Genomic DNA, 16,450 nt, shown 5'->3' with positions numbered 1-16,450 from the left:
ACTGCCATCGAACATAAAATTATTGCAAATACAAAGATTAACCAAGTTATTCCAATATGTTACATTTAATTACATGTTCATACTTTTGATATATTTCTTTAAGTATAGTTATCAAATTAGACATGTTGATACTATTTTGATTTTTTTTGAAAAATCAAACCGATTTTTAAAAATTTTTTCAGAATCAGTTTGATCTACTGCAGATTTCTAACTAAATCTTTTACTATTTTTCCAATTCAATATCAACATATAGGTTTGTACATTTTGTAAATTTCATGCATTGTATGATGAATGATCATGAGTGATGATTGATTATGTAATGCATGCACCATTTATGTTTTTTTTTCCCCTTGCTTGCTTGTATCCTTAATTTATCTCCACTTTTTGTATATATTTTTCACTGCATTCTTTCTTTAAAAATCTTGATTCACACACTTGGAACTCTGTTTGAGGTTCTCTCTATAGGAATGGAATTTGTGAAACTGAACTACCTGAGGACACTATTTTTAAAATTTTTCTTTTCCTTTTTGTTGTTCTTTTTTTTTTCCCATTCCTCTTATGTCTCGTGAGCCATTACTTTACTGAATGTGTAACGAGTGCCATGTTCTTATTATATTTACTTTATTCACCTACACAAAGGTTTTAGCCCCTTTTTTGTCTACTTTGTTTTGTTTTATATGATTCCTTTCATATGATGAGCTGTATGTACCTTGAATTTAATTCTTTCTCCTCTTTTTTTTTTAGATGTTGCTAGCTAGCATAGCATTTACTTTTGGTTTCAAATTCTTGCATTCTTACATTACATCTTTTCTTACATTCTGTTACTTTTCCGTGTTTAGTATCAGTGATTTATGGTATCAGTAAGTTCTTTTTTTTTATGTCTCTGTAGAGCCAATTATAATCTTTTTTAATTCTACAATTTTTTAAATATAAATTCAAAATTGTTTTTTCAAAAAATAAAACCTTTTTGGCTTGTAGTTTATGTCCAAAACAGAAACTGTGGCTTGATATTGCTCTTTTTTTTTTTCTTACAATTTTGGTGATTGGTTCTTGAAAAGAGAGTACCAAGGTTGCACATTATGCAACAATTTTTTTCTTTAGGATAATATTATTATTTTTATTATATGTGTATATACACATATATATTCTTTTATCAGATATACATTGTTTCACATATTTTAATAGCCAAAAATTTGTTTATCGTCTTCATCAGATGAAAACAGTTCATAAAAGAATTTGCTGGGAGTTATGCTTTCAGGTTTAATTTTGAGTTCTTGAAGAAATTTACAAGATTGGCAATTTCTTATAGTTAATGCACTTCCATATAGATGCATTGTTTACAGAGAGCCTAATTTGCAGTACAGTTCTACACAAATGACAACAAATGGTTTTGTTACATAATCAAAGTATACCATGCATGCATATAGTATCAATATGAGCAATGGCACATTGTCAAATATGCTTGTAAGTTTTGGTTTTGTGACCATCTACATTAGGGAGTACTGTGTACACTTCCTTTACAGTTTACGGTGCTGTGTAATAAACTGTTACAATGTAAACACTTAAAAGAAAGAGAACAAATAATTTAATTAAAAAATAAACAGTGGAGTCTTAATAAACATTTTATGGGAATACATCACCTAAGTGAGGTACAGAAGATGACTGTAAAAAAAGGATGGGGAGTTGACTTTTAAGATGAATATATAACTAAGCACAAATGCTCAAGGCAAAAAAGAGTTGACTTATGTACCGAGGCAATGTATACAATGGAGTATACAGTAATTTTGTTGCAGCCTGTTCTAAGGGAGAATCACCTTGTAATTTTGTTGCAGCCTGTTTTATCATTACAAAACTGTTTCAATATCTTGAATAATTCAGTAACGATAAGATATATTCCGTTGTTTTAAGTTGTTTTTTGATGGGAAATTTTATAACAGAATGAGCCAAAACTCTACGTATAAATATAATTTACTTTAAGATTTTTTTCCAGTATTTGTATTTTTGTTTTTAATAAATTGCTGCATTTGTTAAGCGTACTGACTGAAACTGATTAGACATGGAATCCACATCTAACCACATATAGATTGGATGTAGCCGAGTGGTCAGGAGAGCGAGTGCAGTAGCACACGCTCCTTGAATGGACTGGAAGTTCAAGCCCATGACTGCAAAATATGATTAATGTTTGTATTGATTGATTTATTGTAAACTCCACTGACTTGGTGGTCGTGCCAGAATATAACAAGAACATATTAATTTCAAGATAATTGTAGTCATGTGATCAATAAAAAAACCATATTCTCTAAAAATTATGTGCTAAAGACCAAAAAACATGTGTATCTGTAAGACGCCAAAAAAAATAATAATTCATATTTATATTCAAAAAATAATAATTAGGACCAATGAGGAAATGTGCACTGAAGTATGTTTATACAAATGAGTGCAATTATGAAGTATGCAACAGACCTCAATAAAGACATGTTTGGTATCACTACATTTTGTTTATTAGCAATGGTGAAAGGAAAGGATCTCACCAGCTTCAAATGGGTATGTTCATTAGTGTATATTTACAAAATACAATTACTCTTTTTGGATGGTCCAAGATAGACGTTATTCAAATATTTGAAGAATGGAGAAATGCAGAGAAAACAAGCATTAACAGAGGCAGATATGGCCACTTGTGTAGGATTATGAGGTTTGGAATGGATTAAGGCATACCTTCATCAAATAACAACACAACTGGCAGTTGCTTTCAATGCAGATATCTTGCAACAAATTAGCACTCATACACCATGTGAAAACCTAGAGAATGAACTATAGAAGACAAAGATTACTATGTATGACACTGATTTTGAAAGTGAAGCAGAGGAAAAAAGTTACAATGATATCAAGAGTGAAAAGAGTAAACTTGAAACAAATAGAGGAAGGTCATTTGGTCTGATCAACATCACTTCAGACTATTCTGAAGTGGTAGAAGAATTCAAGTATAATTACTAATGGTAATTACAGTAGTTCAATCATCACTAACAATAATAACTAACAGTAATTATTCTTACATAAGTAGAGGCTGTGCTGGTGAAAGTATAATGGTATAGGCCATGCTTTCATGACTTTAAACTTAGAGTGGTCCCCTAATCTCAGTGGCCAACAAAGCGAACAAGACAGTTTACTTGGGTATCACTGCAGATTCAGTGCGTCCCCAATGCCACGCACCTAATTTGCAAGGATGAATATTTACAAAATGATAATGACACTATTCACCATATCAAATATGTATGCAAGTTATTTGAGAAACATGATAAGCACTTCACACATCTTCCCTGTCCAACACAATCCCCAGAACTCAAACCAACTGAATATATATGAAATGAGCAAGAACAACATCTCTTCAAACAGGACTATGGGGCTGGGAAATTCCATACTGCAATAATTAAAGACAAACACCAGCCAAGGAATAAAAAAATTTTACTATAAAAATAATAAAATAATGTGATACACTATCGGAAGACTAAAATATTACAATAAATTACGATAAAATAAACTACGATAAAACATTAAAAATATACCGAAGCAATAAAATTATCTAAAATAAACTGGATTAAAAGCGATAAAACCTGAAGCTTTCGGAGACTGCTGTCTCCTTCTTCAACAGTATACTATTACTGCAATGACACATCCTTAAGTAGCAGACCCATGGCACTCATGCACGTGGTCCATCAGACACATGGTCGGCATTCCCCACGCACGCATCGGAAACGGAAGTGGCTCAGGGGCGTGTCAAACACAACTGGTCATCCCGTCTGAGGACAACCGCCTCAAACAGGGGGTGTAAACGTGTCCCCCTGTCCCTGTTAATAGTATTACGACTGGATGAACCGATTCGCAAGCTCTCGAGCCACTTGCGTTCCCAAAATCCATGGGCATGGTCTGTAATGACCGCGTCTTCAGGGGAGATCCGATGCTGCTTCTAATGGATTTCGATGGGTAACTTTATATATGTTGGTATCCTGTAAAAGATCCAGAGCTTTTGTACAATAATCTTCTTTGTTCAGTATAACTGTGGATCTGCCTTTATCAGCAGGTAACATTATAATATCCTCATCCTTTCTAAGTTGTCTTAATGCTCTTTCATGTCTATGGCTAAGATTAGAATGCGCCGTCCTGGCCTGACTTAAAATAGCCGCAATCCTAACCCGTATCTCATCAGCTTGGGTCACAGGTAGTTTGTTGATGGCTTTTTCCACTCTCATAGCTATCTCTACAATGGGAGGCCTAGCAGGTAATAAAGCAAACTTTGGATCCAGGCTCAGTACTTCCTCCTGTTCTTTAGCCTCGTTCATATCGCCCAATAGCTTTGTTGTCAGTTATTGGAAAGTTGTTGGAGCGGCTGGTCCTTGGGCGGCTGATGGTTCATTATGCTGCTCAGGGGCTGGTGGCCAACAATCAGTATGGTTTTAAGGCGGGCTCCTCTGCGGAGGATGCCATTTATAACTTGATAAGCAGTGTTAATGAACAGTCTGGTCGATATGTCCTGGGCTTGTTCATGGACTTTAGGGGGGCGTTTGATGCTCTGTGGTGGGGCAGTGTCCTGCGCAGAGCTAGGGCGTCCCTCTGTCCAGGAAATTTATACCGTCTTCTTGAGGACTATCTCCGAGAGAGATATGTGCTCATTTGTACTCCTTTCATGAAGTGTGAGAGAAGAGTTTACAGAGGATGCCCACAGGGTTCAGTTCTGGGGCCGACTCTCTGGAATTGGGTCCTTGATGAGTTCCTCCAGATGCAAGGTGTGGAAGGCACGACTAGCATAGCTTATGCTGATGATTTAGTTATTCTTGTATGTGGGGAATCCCGCCGGATGCTTGAGGAGCGTACAGCTGCTTCTCTGTGCCAGTTAATGAATTGGTCAACTCAGCATAAGCTGGAGGTCTCTGCAGAGAAATCTGTTGCAGTTCTCCTGAAGGGACGCCTCAGTGGGACTCGCCCTCCTTTGTGTCGTTCTGGTGATCTCTCGCTTAGAGTGGTTAAGAAGACTAGATACCTGGGTGTTGTCCTGGGAGAGCGGCTTTCTATGGTAGCACATGCTGCCTATGTTAGAAACAAGGTGAAATGATTATATGCCAAGCTCCGGCGAGTTATGCGTGTTGAATGGGGTATAAAGGGGTGTGCCCTCCACCTACTTTATGACAACATCTTTACCCCGATTTTGACTTATGCTGCTGGGGCTTGGGGAGGGTATATAGAACACTCTCATGTACGTAGAATCTTGTCTTCGGCACAGAGGTTTGCTCTCTTAGGCATAACCCGGGCTTGCAGAACTGTGTCCACAGATGCTTTGTGTGTCCTTGCAGGGAAGATGCCTGCAGAGTTGGTAGTGGCACAGTTTGCGTTACGTTATGCCCTTAAGCGGGGGATTACCAGAGTGATTTTTGGCGTCCGGTCGTGCCCGGTGGGGCAGTCGGCTGTTGGCCCTTGTATAACAGCGGAACGGGGGCGAATCAATGATGAGTTGAGTACCATATGGCAGTTCCAATGGGCAAACTCTGAGAAAGGTCGTCATTTGTATACCTTCATGCCCTCGATCCATATTGTGAGTAGGGAGCGATGTTCCTGGCTCCAGTTCGGGTTTGCAGCTGCTGAGGTCAAGGTTGTTTCGTTTGGGGTTGTCCCTTACGGAGTTCTGTGAGTGTGGGGAGATGGAGACTGGCCTTCACATCTTGCTGTACTGTCCTTTATATGAGGACTTGAGAGCGAGGTTGGACTTTGGGACGCTCGCGCTCACTGAAGTAAATTTACATTATATGTTTGAGAATTATGAGTTTTTTAGTTCCTTTTTATGTTTTGCAAAGTTGGCATATGGTCGCTGCCGGGCGATGCCCGGGTGGTAGTAGAGACCTACCTCCTCGTGGTGGGGACAGCAACTTGTGGTGTGTGATGTGATTGCCCATCCCCACTGCAAGGCTGAATGGTCGAATGATGTAACTTTGTTGATTTTGAGTTGACCATTTTGGTCTTAATATATTGGTTTTATTTAAGTTTAGACTAATTTATTGAATGAGAATTGGTTGCATATGGATGAAAATCCGGGTGGCAACTGAGATGGAAGCTCACTCAAATGAAAAAAAAAAAAAAAAAAAAAAGTTCTTTAGTAAACTGTTTGCCGCTAAGGTTATGAATAAAGTTACCAATATCCCTATTACGTACCACCACAGATTCCTCTAGCAACCTATTGAATTTGTTGGTTTGCCTACGCTTGTAAATGTCCGCAACTCTGGTTGCTTTATCTGCCACTACTCTCAAGATCAATGCACAATGAACCGGGGTTAGATTGGTACTAATGTATTCCAACATCAATCCAATGTGTCTTCTAATATCTCTCAAATCATTATGTAATTTGGAAATCCAAATACTTAAAACTTTTCTTTGATAGAGTTTAGTAACTCTCCCCAGATGGTCATCATTAAATGGCATTCTGACCCGAAAGCCACATGGCACCAACTCGTGTTTTGCCCCTATGGGCGAATCTCAGATGTTGTCTCTGTTTAGCTTCAGCTATGCAAATTTTCTGGTACTCACGGATGTGTCGAAGCATCAAATGTCCATAATTATTCACTATATCTTCAAACAGGCCTATGGGGCTGGGAAAATCCATACTGCAATAATTAAAGACAAACACCAGTCAAGGAATAAAAAATTTTTGCTATAAAAATAATAAAATAATGTGATACACTATCGGAAGACTAAAATATTACAATTAATTATGATAAAATAAACTACGATAAAACGTTAAAAATATAGTTAAAAATATACCGAAGCAATAAAATTATCTAAAATAAACTGGATTAAAAGCGATAAAACCTGAAGCTTTCGGAGACTGCCGTCTCCTTCTTCAACAGTATACTATTACTGCAATGACACATCCATCTGGGGAGAGTTACTAAACTCTATGAAAGAAAAGTTTTAAGTATTTGGATTTCCAAATTACATAATGATCTGAGAGATATTAGAAGACACATTGGATTGATGTTGGAATACATTAGTACCAATCTAACCCCCGTTCATTGTGCATTGATCTTGAGAGTAGTGGCAGACAAAGCAACCAGGGTTGTGGACATTTACAAGCGTAGGCAAACCAACAAATTCAATAGGTTGCTAGAGGAATCTGTGGTGGTATGTAATAGGGATATTGGTAACTTTATTCATAACCTTAGCGGCAAACAGTTTACTAAAGAACAGGAGGAAGTACTGAACCTGGGTCCAAAGTTTGCTTTAGTACCTGCTAGGCCTTCCATTGTAGAGATAGCTATGGGAGTGGAAAAAGCCATCAACAAACTACCCGTGACCCAAGCTGATGAGATACGGGTTAGGACTGCGGCTATTTTAAGTCAGAACAGGACGGCGCATTCTAATCTTAGCCATAGACATGAAAGAGCATTAAGACAACTTAGAAAGGATGAGGACATTATAATGTTACCTGCCGATAAAGGCAGATCCACAGTTATACAGAACAAAGAAGATTATTGTGCAAAAGCTCTGGATCTTTTACAGGATACCAACATATATAAAGTTACCCATCGAAATCTGTTAGCTGGTTTGGAGAGACAAGTTAACAACATCATACAGGGCTGGCATAAGGCTGGTAAAATAACTAAAGAAGTTTATTGGACTCTTCATGCCTCAGGATGTCAATTACCCCGGTTATATGGCCTCACAAAGACGCACAAGGTGGGCATTCCATTGAGGCCAATAGTATCGTTTGTGGGTAGTCCCACCTATGCCTTATCTGGATTTTTAGCTAGAGTTATTGCTCCTATAGTGGGACGCTCCAGTTTATTAGTTAAGGATAGCAAGGAATTTGTGAACTTTATAAGAAGCCAGTCTATAGGTGAAGATGAACTTATGATCTCGTTTGACGTTGTATCTCTGTTCACATGTATCCCCATTGGACATGGGGTGCATTGTGTAAGGTTGGCCTTGGAGCAGGATGATAACTTAAGTGCTAGATGTTTACTAAGTATTGATGATATTTGTAAAGGCATTGAGTTTTGCCTCGCTAGCACTACCATGATCTTTCAAAAAGTTATGTACAAGCAGGTCCATGGCACGGCCATGGGTTCCCCCATTAATGCCACTGTGGCCAATTTGGCAATGGAGGAACTGGAAACCAGGATGTTTCATCAGTTGGATTTCCCCATGCGCGAGTGGAGGAGATATGTGGCCAATACGTTCACCATTTTAAAAAAGGAGAAGGAAGATGAGGTGCTCAGTTTACTTAACAGCTTCTCCCCATTTATACAATTCACCTCGGAGGTGAAAAAAGCTGGGTCCCTTCCGTTTCTGGATGTCCTGGTTAGCAGAGATGGGTCTAGAATTAAGACAACGATTTATAGAAAGCCTATGTGCCATGGCCAGTATGTTCATTACAGCTTGGCACAGGCTTATCATCATAAGAATAGTGTAGCCAGGGCGTTGTTGAATAGGGTGGGGATTCACTGTAGTACCCCCGAGGATAAGGAAATGGAAATTTGCAGAGTCACGGCAGACCTCAGGAAGTGTGGGTACCCCCCCAGAGGGTCTTGGACAAATATATTTATAGGGTAGAGTCCAATCGTAGGGAGTCGCCTGCCCCTGTGGCTACCGCATACATTCCTTACTATCTGGGCCTTTCAGAACGCATTGTACGGGCACTGCGGGAGTGTCAGACCCGATGTGTGCAACTTCCGGGACAAAGATTGCACACAGTGGTGTCTCAAGTTAAAGATCCCGTAGCCCAGGACTATACTATTAGTGTGGTCTATGAGATTAAGTGCCCGGATTGTGAGGTATGTTATGTGGGGGAGACGGGGCGACATTTAAAAGACCGTCTGGGGGAGCACATGACCGCTATTAAGACTGCTAATTATGCGAGGTCTGCTGTAGCAGAGCATTTCTGGGAGAAGCAGCATCGGATCTCCCCTGAAGACGCGGTCATTACAGACCATGCCCATGGATTTTGGGAACGCAAGTGGCTCAAGAGCTTGCGAAACGGTTCATCCAGTCGTAATACTATTAACAGGGACAGGGGGACACTACACCCCCTGTTTGAGGCGGTTGTCCTCAGACGGGATGACCAGTTCTGTTTGACATGCTCCCGAGCCACTTCCGTTTCAGATGCGCGCGTGCGGAATGCCGACCATGTGTCTGATGGACCACGTGCATGAGTGCCATGGGTCTGCTACTTAAGGGTGTGTCATTGCAGTAATAGTATACTGTTGAAGAAGGAGACAGCAGTCTCCAAAAGCTTCGGGTTTTATCGCTTTTAATCCAGTTTATTTTAGATAATTTTATTGCTTCGGTATATTTTTAACTATATTTTTAACGTTTTATCGTAGTTTATTTTGTCGTAGTTTATTTTATCGTAATTTATTGTAATATTTTAGTCTTCCAATAGTGTATCACATTATTTTATTATTTTTATAGTAAAAATTTTTTATTCCTTGGCTGGTGTTTGTCTTTAATTATTGCAGTAAAGAACAACATCTTTGTGAACAGCACCCCTTACCTACATCTGTATAACACTGCAAGATATTTTTAAAATATTTGGTATAGTATTTCTCCTGATATATTTAAGAGTCGCCTGTGGAAAATTTTGTTAAAGCAGCATGAAGTGAAAGGTAGCGTAATGTTCTATTAGAAAGGCATCTGAATAAAGTTACCAGGCAGCGCAATATTTAATGCAAAGTTTCATATGCCCTTTAAATTAAAATCATACCTTAAAGGTTTCCGTTCAATGTAAACTTTCTGTAAAATATCCTTCAGAAATAATGCTGGACTTTCTTGAACCACATGTTGGATCCTGAGACGCATTTTAATGTATTCCAAAAATCTTTTTAAAAAGCTAATGAAATGTTCTGCACTCCTTATGTTGCCTGGAATTGATTCTGTAATATATATATATATATATATATATATAAATAAATAAAAGCTACATGATACTGCAAACAGAAACAAATGCACAATATAATTTTATCTATTAAGATAGAATCCATACTGGTAGAAAGAAGGAAAAAATGCATATGTCATGTGTGCATGCATGTAGGTACATGAGAAATTATATACTGATCCAACATATAACATCCAGAATATCACTAGCTAGTAATAAAGCAAAAAATGACAGTAATCAGGCAATATGTAAAAACAAGAATCAATGCATATTAAATAAGAAAAAATATGGAATAATCAAACTAAAAAGTATAAAACTAATTAAAATGCCAATTATTGTCTTTACTGATCCATTGATAAGCATGTTGACTGGGACATTCATCAATGTATAAATAATAATTAGCAGAACTACAATCTGCTAATTACTTATTATTTATTCATTGAGTGTTGGTCCCTGTCAAAGTGTTTATCAATGGGTGGGTAAAGACAGTAATTTAGCCTTTTAATTAGTTTTATACTTTTTTTTTATTTTGATGATTATTCCATTTTTTTAGCTTATTAGTATACACAGATACTAATTTTTATATATTGCAGTATTGCTATAATTTTTTTGTTTTATTGCTAGCTGGTGATCTGGGTATCAAATTTAGAATCAAAACATAATTTTTCATATATATGTTCAAACATGTACATTAATCATGTAATGTCCAATTTTAAAAATAATATTGGGCATCACTAATAGAATGTTTTAACAGTTAATTCAAAAGTCTTAACTACACTATATTTATATCCGCAATAAGGCCTCTAAGGTTGGGATTATTCATACCACAAATTTAAACAGATACACCAACCGTTTAAAACTTATTTAATAATAAAATAAAATGATACAAAAGACTGTAAAAAGGCCGAGTATGCGCTGGTCATCCACGTGTGCCGTGAACCTGGTATTTAAGGATGTGTCGCTTAAGTTTCATTATTGCTGAGGAAGGAGACAGACACCTCCGAAAGCTTCAATAGTGTTTTTATCGCTTTTAAATTTATATTTTAATGCATTTTAACGTATTTACTTATTTTATTTTTGTCTTAAACTAGTTTTTTGTAAATATTATTTTACAGTCTTTTATATCATTTTATTTTATTATTAAATCAGTTTTAAACGATTGGTGTATCTGTTTAAATTTGTGGTACACTATATTTTTCACACAACATAGTTTTGCATTAGAAACATATCTAGTGCCTGGTTGTGCCATCTTAAGATGGCACAACCAGGCACCTTTCCTCCTAGTGTTAATATAAGCATAGAAATCTTGGCTGTTTTTCTTTGCCAGAGACTTCGCATAATCTGCCTTTGCTTGCCTAACCTCCTTTGTGACTTCATTACAGACTAATTTATATCTACCATAGGCTTCTGTATCAGTTGATAAGTTATACATCCCATGCACTTTTCTTTTCTGCCACGTGTCTCAATAATTCATCTGACATCCATTTAGATCTAAGCCCTGAACAGTATTTGTTTGTTGGTATGAAAAGCCTAGCATCTTCTTTGATTACTTCCCCAAATACTTCCCATTTAGAATTTGCTGTTGTAGTTTTCTCAATGAAAGGAAGCAACATCCATGATGTGTTTATGCCAAGAATGGTTATAAGCCAAGGAAATATCCAGTAAAGGTAGGTATTCTCGTCCAGAAATCACTGTTAAAGATGCGAATATTAGCAGAAGGATTTTTTGAGGAATAAGATAGAGCTGGGTTTTAAAAGGAATGAAGTTAGTTAAGTTTTGTCTCCCACTAGAGAATTACCTGCATTTAAGAAACTGATTTTTGAATATTCAACAAGGTTGTCTGTATAAGCTTTAGTGTATGGACTACCTATACCATAATGTTGTGTAGGCAGCCCATGCACTATAATTAAATGCCATCAAGAAACTATCACAGATGTCACTGAGCTGTATCACAGACGTCAGTGATACAGCTCAGTTGCTCATTTTTATTCATATGGTTTTCGATGATTCTGGCACTAGAGAAGAACTGCTGGGTATCATTTTGTTAAAAGAAAGAACTAGAGATCTTGATATCTTTAACTCATTCAAAATTTTATTGAAAAAAATTAAATTACTACTATTTAAGCTCGTATCAGTGACAACAGATGGAGTTAAAATGGGGCATCTTAACAGATTCATCGCATTGTGCCAAAAAGATGATGAATTCCCAGATTTTTTGAGTTACCACTGTATCATCCACCAACAAGCAAAAGATTAAATACTAAAAGTGTTATGGACATCGCTTTCGAAATCGTGAATTCCATCAGAGGACAATCTCTTCAAAGGAAACTTTTCAAAATGCAACTTGATGAAAAAGAACCAGATCAGATATTACACACAGATGTGAGGTGGCTGAGTCGGAGTAAGTTTCTACAGAGATTTCGAAATTTGCTGAATGAAATTAAAAAATTTGTTGATCAAAGGAGAAATGATTATCAGCATCTACAAGATACAGAGTGGTTGTGTGGTTTGGCTTTTTTGGCAGATTTTACCAGTAAATTAAGTGATCTGAATTTGGAATTACAAGGAAAAAATAAAAATGTGGGGTGAAATCATTAGTAGTATTTCTGTATATACCGTATTTCCCCATGTAGAAGACGCACCTTTTTTCGAAAAATCTGGGGTCTAAAAACTGGGTGCGGCTTATACAGTGGTTGTTGATTTTTTTTACTTGCATTTCCCGATTTTTCGCGCTTGTTTTCTTTGCGCTCATTGTTTCGCACTTGTTACCGGTATATTAGGTTACGTTTTGCCACGTTCTGCCCAGAAATGGCTCAGAAAAGGTTTTCATACAGTGCTGAATTCAAGTTAAAAGTGATCCAGTTTGCAAAAGTGAATGGAAATCGTGCTGCTGAACGTAAGTTTGGTCCTCCTCCAAATGAGAAAACAATCCGAGACTGGATGTGGGAAGAAGAAACCCTACTGAAAACGCCACAGCAGAAGAAGGCCATGAGAGGCAAGTCAGCAAAATGGCCTGATTTAGAGAGGGAATTGAAGATATGGATTGAAGAGCAAAGGGCAATTGGAATCCCTGTGTCCACAAAGATGGTTCAGCATGAGGCAAGAAGAATTGCTGATGAAAAAGAAGTTACTGATTTCAAAGGACACAATTGGTGCTTCAGGTTCATGAAACGGAATGGACTAAGCATGCATACATGTACCAGACTTGCCCAAAAGATGCCTGAAAGCTATGAGCAGAAGGTCCTTGAATTTCATCGTTTTGTCATTCAATGTCGGAAGACACATCAGTTTGAGTTGGGACATATTGCAAATATGGACAAATTCCCCCTTCGCTGATTTTCAAATGCAAAACAATGCCAAAAGAAGACATTCCTCGAGGAGTGATTATCCACGTTCATGACAAGGATTGGATGGATCAGAATGGGATGAAGATCTGGTTTGAGAAAGTTTGGAGCAGGAGACTCTGGAGACTTTTGGAGCAGGTTTGCGTAAGAGCCCACCAAGTGGGCTCTTACGCAAACCTGCCCTATTGGTGCTTGATCAGTTCAGGGCACACATAACAAAAAATACAAAGAAGATTGCTGGAGAGCAAAAAACAAAACTTGCCGTCATACCTTGACATCCCAGCTCCAACCACTTGATGTCAGCATTAACAAACCCTTCAAAGCTGACATGAGAGACGAATGGAACTAATGGATGAAGTCTTCTGGGGACAATTTGACACCAGCAGGAAGAGCGAAGAAACCAACTATAGGAGAAGTTTGTACCTGGGTGAAAAGATCCTGGGATAATATCAAGATTGAGATCGTTGTAAAGTCATTTAAGAAGTGTGCCATTTCAAATGCCATAGATGGAACTGAGGATGAGGCAATATATGAAGACAATGATTCGTCATCAGACACAGATGAGGACAAGCTAATGGATGGGAGTTTTGACAGTGATGAGTTGTATGAATTTTATGATGAATAAAACTTGAGTTCAATAACTTTATTTAATACATTTTTTTTCAAATTTCGGGCCCCAAAATTAAGGTGCATCTTATATATGGGAGTGTCTTATACATGGGGAAATATGGTAAATATCAATTTTTGGCAATGGCTAAGGATCTCAAAGGAAAAAAATTCAACCATTTTGCAAATATATCCTGTTTTTGAATTTAATAGTTAAAAATATGTTTCTGAAGTTGAGAAAGTTGTGGATGATTTTGAAACCAGATTCGTTGATTTTAAAACAATTTAAGACATTGTTCCATATATTTCTTAACCATTTAATGTGGACTTAGATACGAAACAAATTGAAGAAAAGATCGCTGCGATTTTTCACATGGAGAAAATATTACTTCAAAATGAAATTATTACATTGCGAAACAATATCGTTCCTAAAAGCCAGATCATCAGAAAAAGACTTTTGGAAATATGTTTGCCGAGAAAAGTACCCAAATGTAAAAAAATGCAGTGAACTTTTAAATTGCTGTTTTGGTTCCACATTGCTATGTGAATTGGCCTTTTCGTATTTGAAACAAACAAAGACGAAGAATCGCTGTGCTCTTACGGACTTGCATACAGAAGATTCTTTACAGTTGGTCTTATCACAGCATATCCTCGATTTTGAAAGCTTGGCAAATGACATGAAGACACAAACTTTGCATAAATTAAAATTTTAAATACATATGAATTTAAAATAAGAATTCTGAATTGTATTGAATTTTAAAATTAATAAACAACATTTTTCAGTATGTGTTGATTAACTTTTTTAACCTTGTGCAATGAAATTTTTGAGATGGTAGATCGCGGCACATTTTGAAGGAAAAAAGTAGATTACATCACAAATTGAGTTGGCCACCCCTGCCTTATACAAAGGAATAATCAACTCCTTATCCCTACAGTCAGTCCTCGTATAGCACGATAGTCGTTTCCTAGAAACTCTCGTGCAATGCAAAATCGTGCAATACAAACAACAGGCCCTATGGGAAAAATACGGTTAGGTGCCGACCACCCAAGATTGAACACACATTGGTAACAAAACATTACCAAACACAATAAATAATCGTAATAAAATACTTACGTATTTTATAACAATTAAAATACGTAATAAAAAATAATATTATATTTTTTATAATATTTTTTATTATTATTATATTATATTTTATTATAATATAATAAATAACACGTAAGTATTTTTTACGAATAAAATACGTATTTTATTACGACTATTACGTAATAAAATATTGCTAATGCTTTTGCTTCTATCTTAAGCAAACTTGTTTTTTGTTTGATTTTCTATCCAAACAGATGACAGCTGTTCCATCTCTTCCAATTCTTTGTGTCTTAATCTAATGGATTTTAATTACCCTTTGAGTTGTTCCTGTTATTAAAGTTGTTTTTATTTTCTCTGCATTCTTTGTAATTCTCGGCATTGCCTCATTTAGGTCTGTAACATGTGCAATATCACATGGTCTTTCATTTCGCTCAAAGCGTTTCACAGTTTCATATTTTTTTCTCTATCGACAGAGGCGGACTGGCCATAAGCCTTACCGGGAAAACCCCGGTGGCCGGTGTGATTTTGGCCATAAACACTAGTGTGAGGACACTACAGATTTTCCCGGGTAAGAATTTTTGACCCAGTCCGCCTCTGTTTATCAATACATATTGCTTTTTTTTTTTCTGTCTGAATCTGCAGCGTCTTCACCAGGACGCTTCCTTTTCACACCTTTTAAGGGAATAAAGCACAATTACCAACGAGGAAGCACGCTTGATACACACAAACAAAGCTGCGCGCGTGTAGCAACTGAATAAACAACACCGTAAAGGCAGAGATACACTATTAACACCTCACATTTTACTAAAGCACATTTCTAGGGGTTACTACCATAAAACAATAAAAACAATTTCCAGTTGCGTTTCTGCTAGTGGAATCTGTTATAAACTGGTAGTAAACTCGATCTAATTGCATTCACGATAATACTGATAGCTGGAATTTTACGTTATTATGGTGAAATGTGTTTCCCCTTCACTGATATAAAACACATAAATACATTTTCAGAATCTCCTCTTCATTCCTATCGTGTTGCGTTCAGTTGGGGTGATTCCGTGTTCGACTGCCATTTCTTGTAAACACAAAGGCGAATCGTGCATAAGCGAATTCGGTTCGTGTTATATAAGATATCGTTCCCCTATTTATAAATCATGTAATGTAAACACGTGTTATACGAGGACTGACTGTACTAGCAAAATTCCTTTTTATCATTGACAAGATCCCCATGACCTGCTCTGGAAGCCTGTCTGCACTGCTCAGAAACTTCATATCTGACTGCACAATTACCTCCAGGTCTTTTTCATTCTCTACCACCCTGAGTGTAGTACCACATAGTTGTATGTTTCCCTGGGGTTACTGCTATCCATATGCAGTACTCGCATTTGTCAATGTTAATCTTCAGTTGCCACTTCTCAGCCCATCTGCCCAACTTTTCTAGATCCTGTTGCAGTTACATGCTGTCATCAACAACCCTACCAACTTTTGTATCATCTGCAAACT

General features: G+C 37.1%; 1 protein-coding gene across 1 annotated transcript in view; it reads right to left on the bottom strand.

Annotated features, from left to right (window-relative positions):
- The window catches only part of Xpd (general transcription and DNA repair factor IIH helicase subunit Xpd), a 279,740-nt gene that overhangs the window by 112,002 nt on the left and 151,288 nt on the right, over positions 1–16,450 (bottom strand). Inside the window, exon 13 of the mRNA XM_090376384.1 lies at positions 9,746–9,914. Within this exon, the coding sequence (XP_090232510.1) occupies positions 9,746–9,914 (169 nt within the window). The remainder of the gene's footprint in view (positions 1–9,745; positions 9,915–16,450) is intronic.

The sequence above is a fragment of the Mastigoproctus giganteus genome, chromosome 6, assembly GCF_048544385.1.
Source record: "Mastigoproctus giganteus isolate SK-2022 chromosome 6, ASM4854438v1, whole genome shotgun sequence".
Classification (NCBI taxonomy): domain Eukaryota; kingdom Metazoa; phylum Arthropoda; class Arachnida; order Uropygi; family Thelyphonidae; genus Mastigoproctus; species Mastigoproctus giganteus.
The sequence above is the reverse complement of the archived record's forward strand: the minus strand, read 5'-3'. Positions and strand labels throughout refer to the sequence as shown.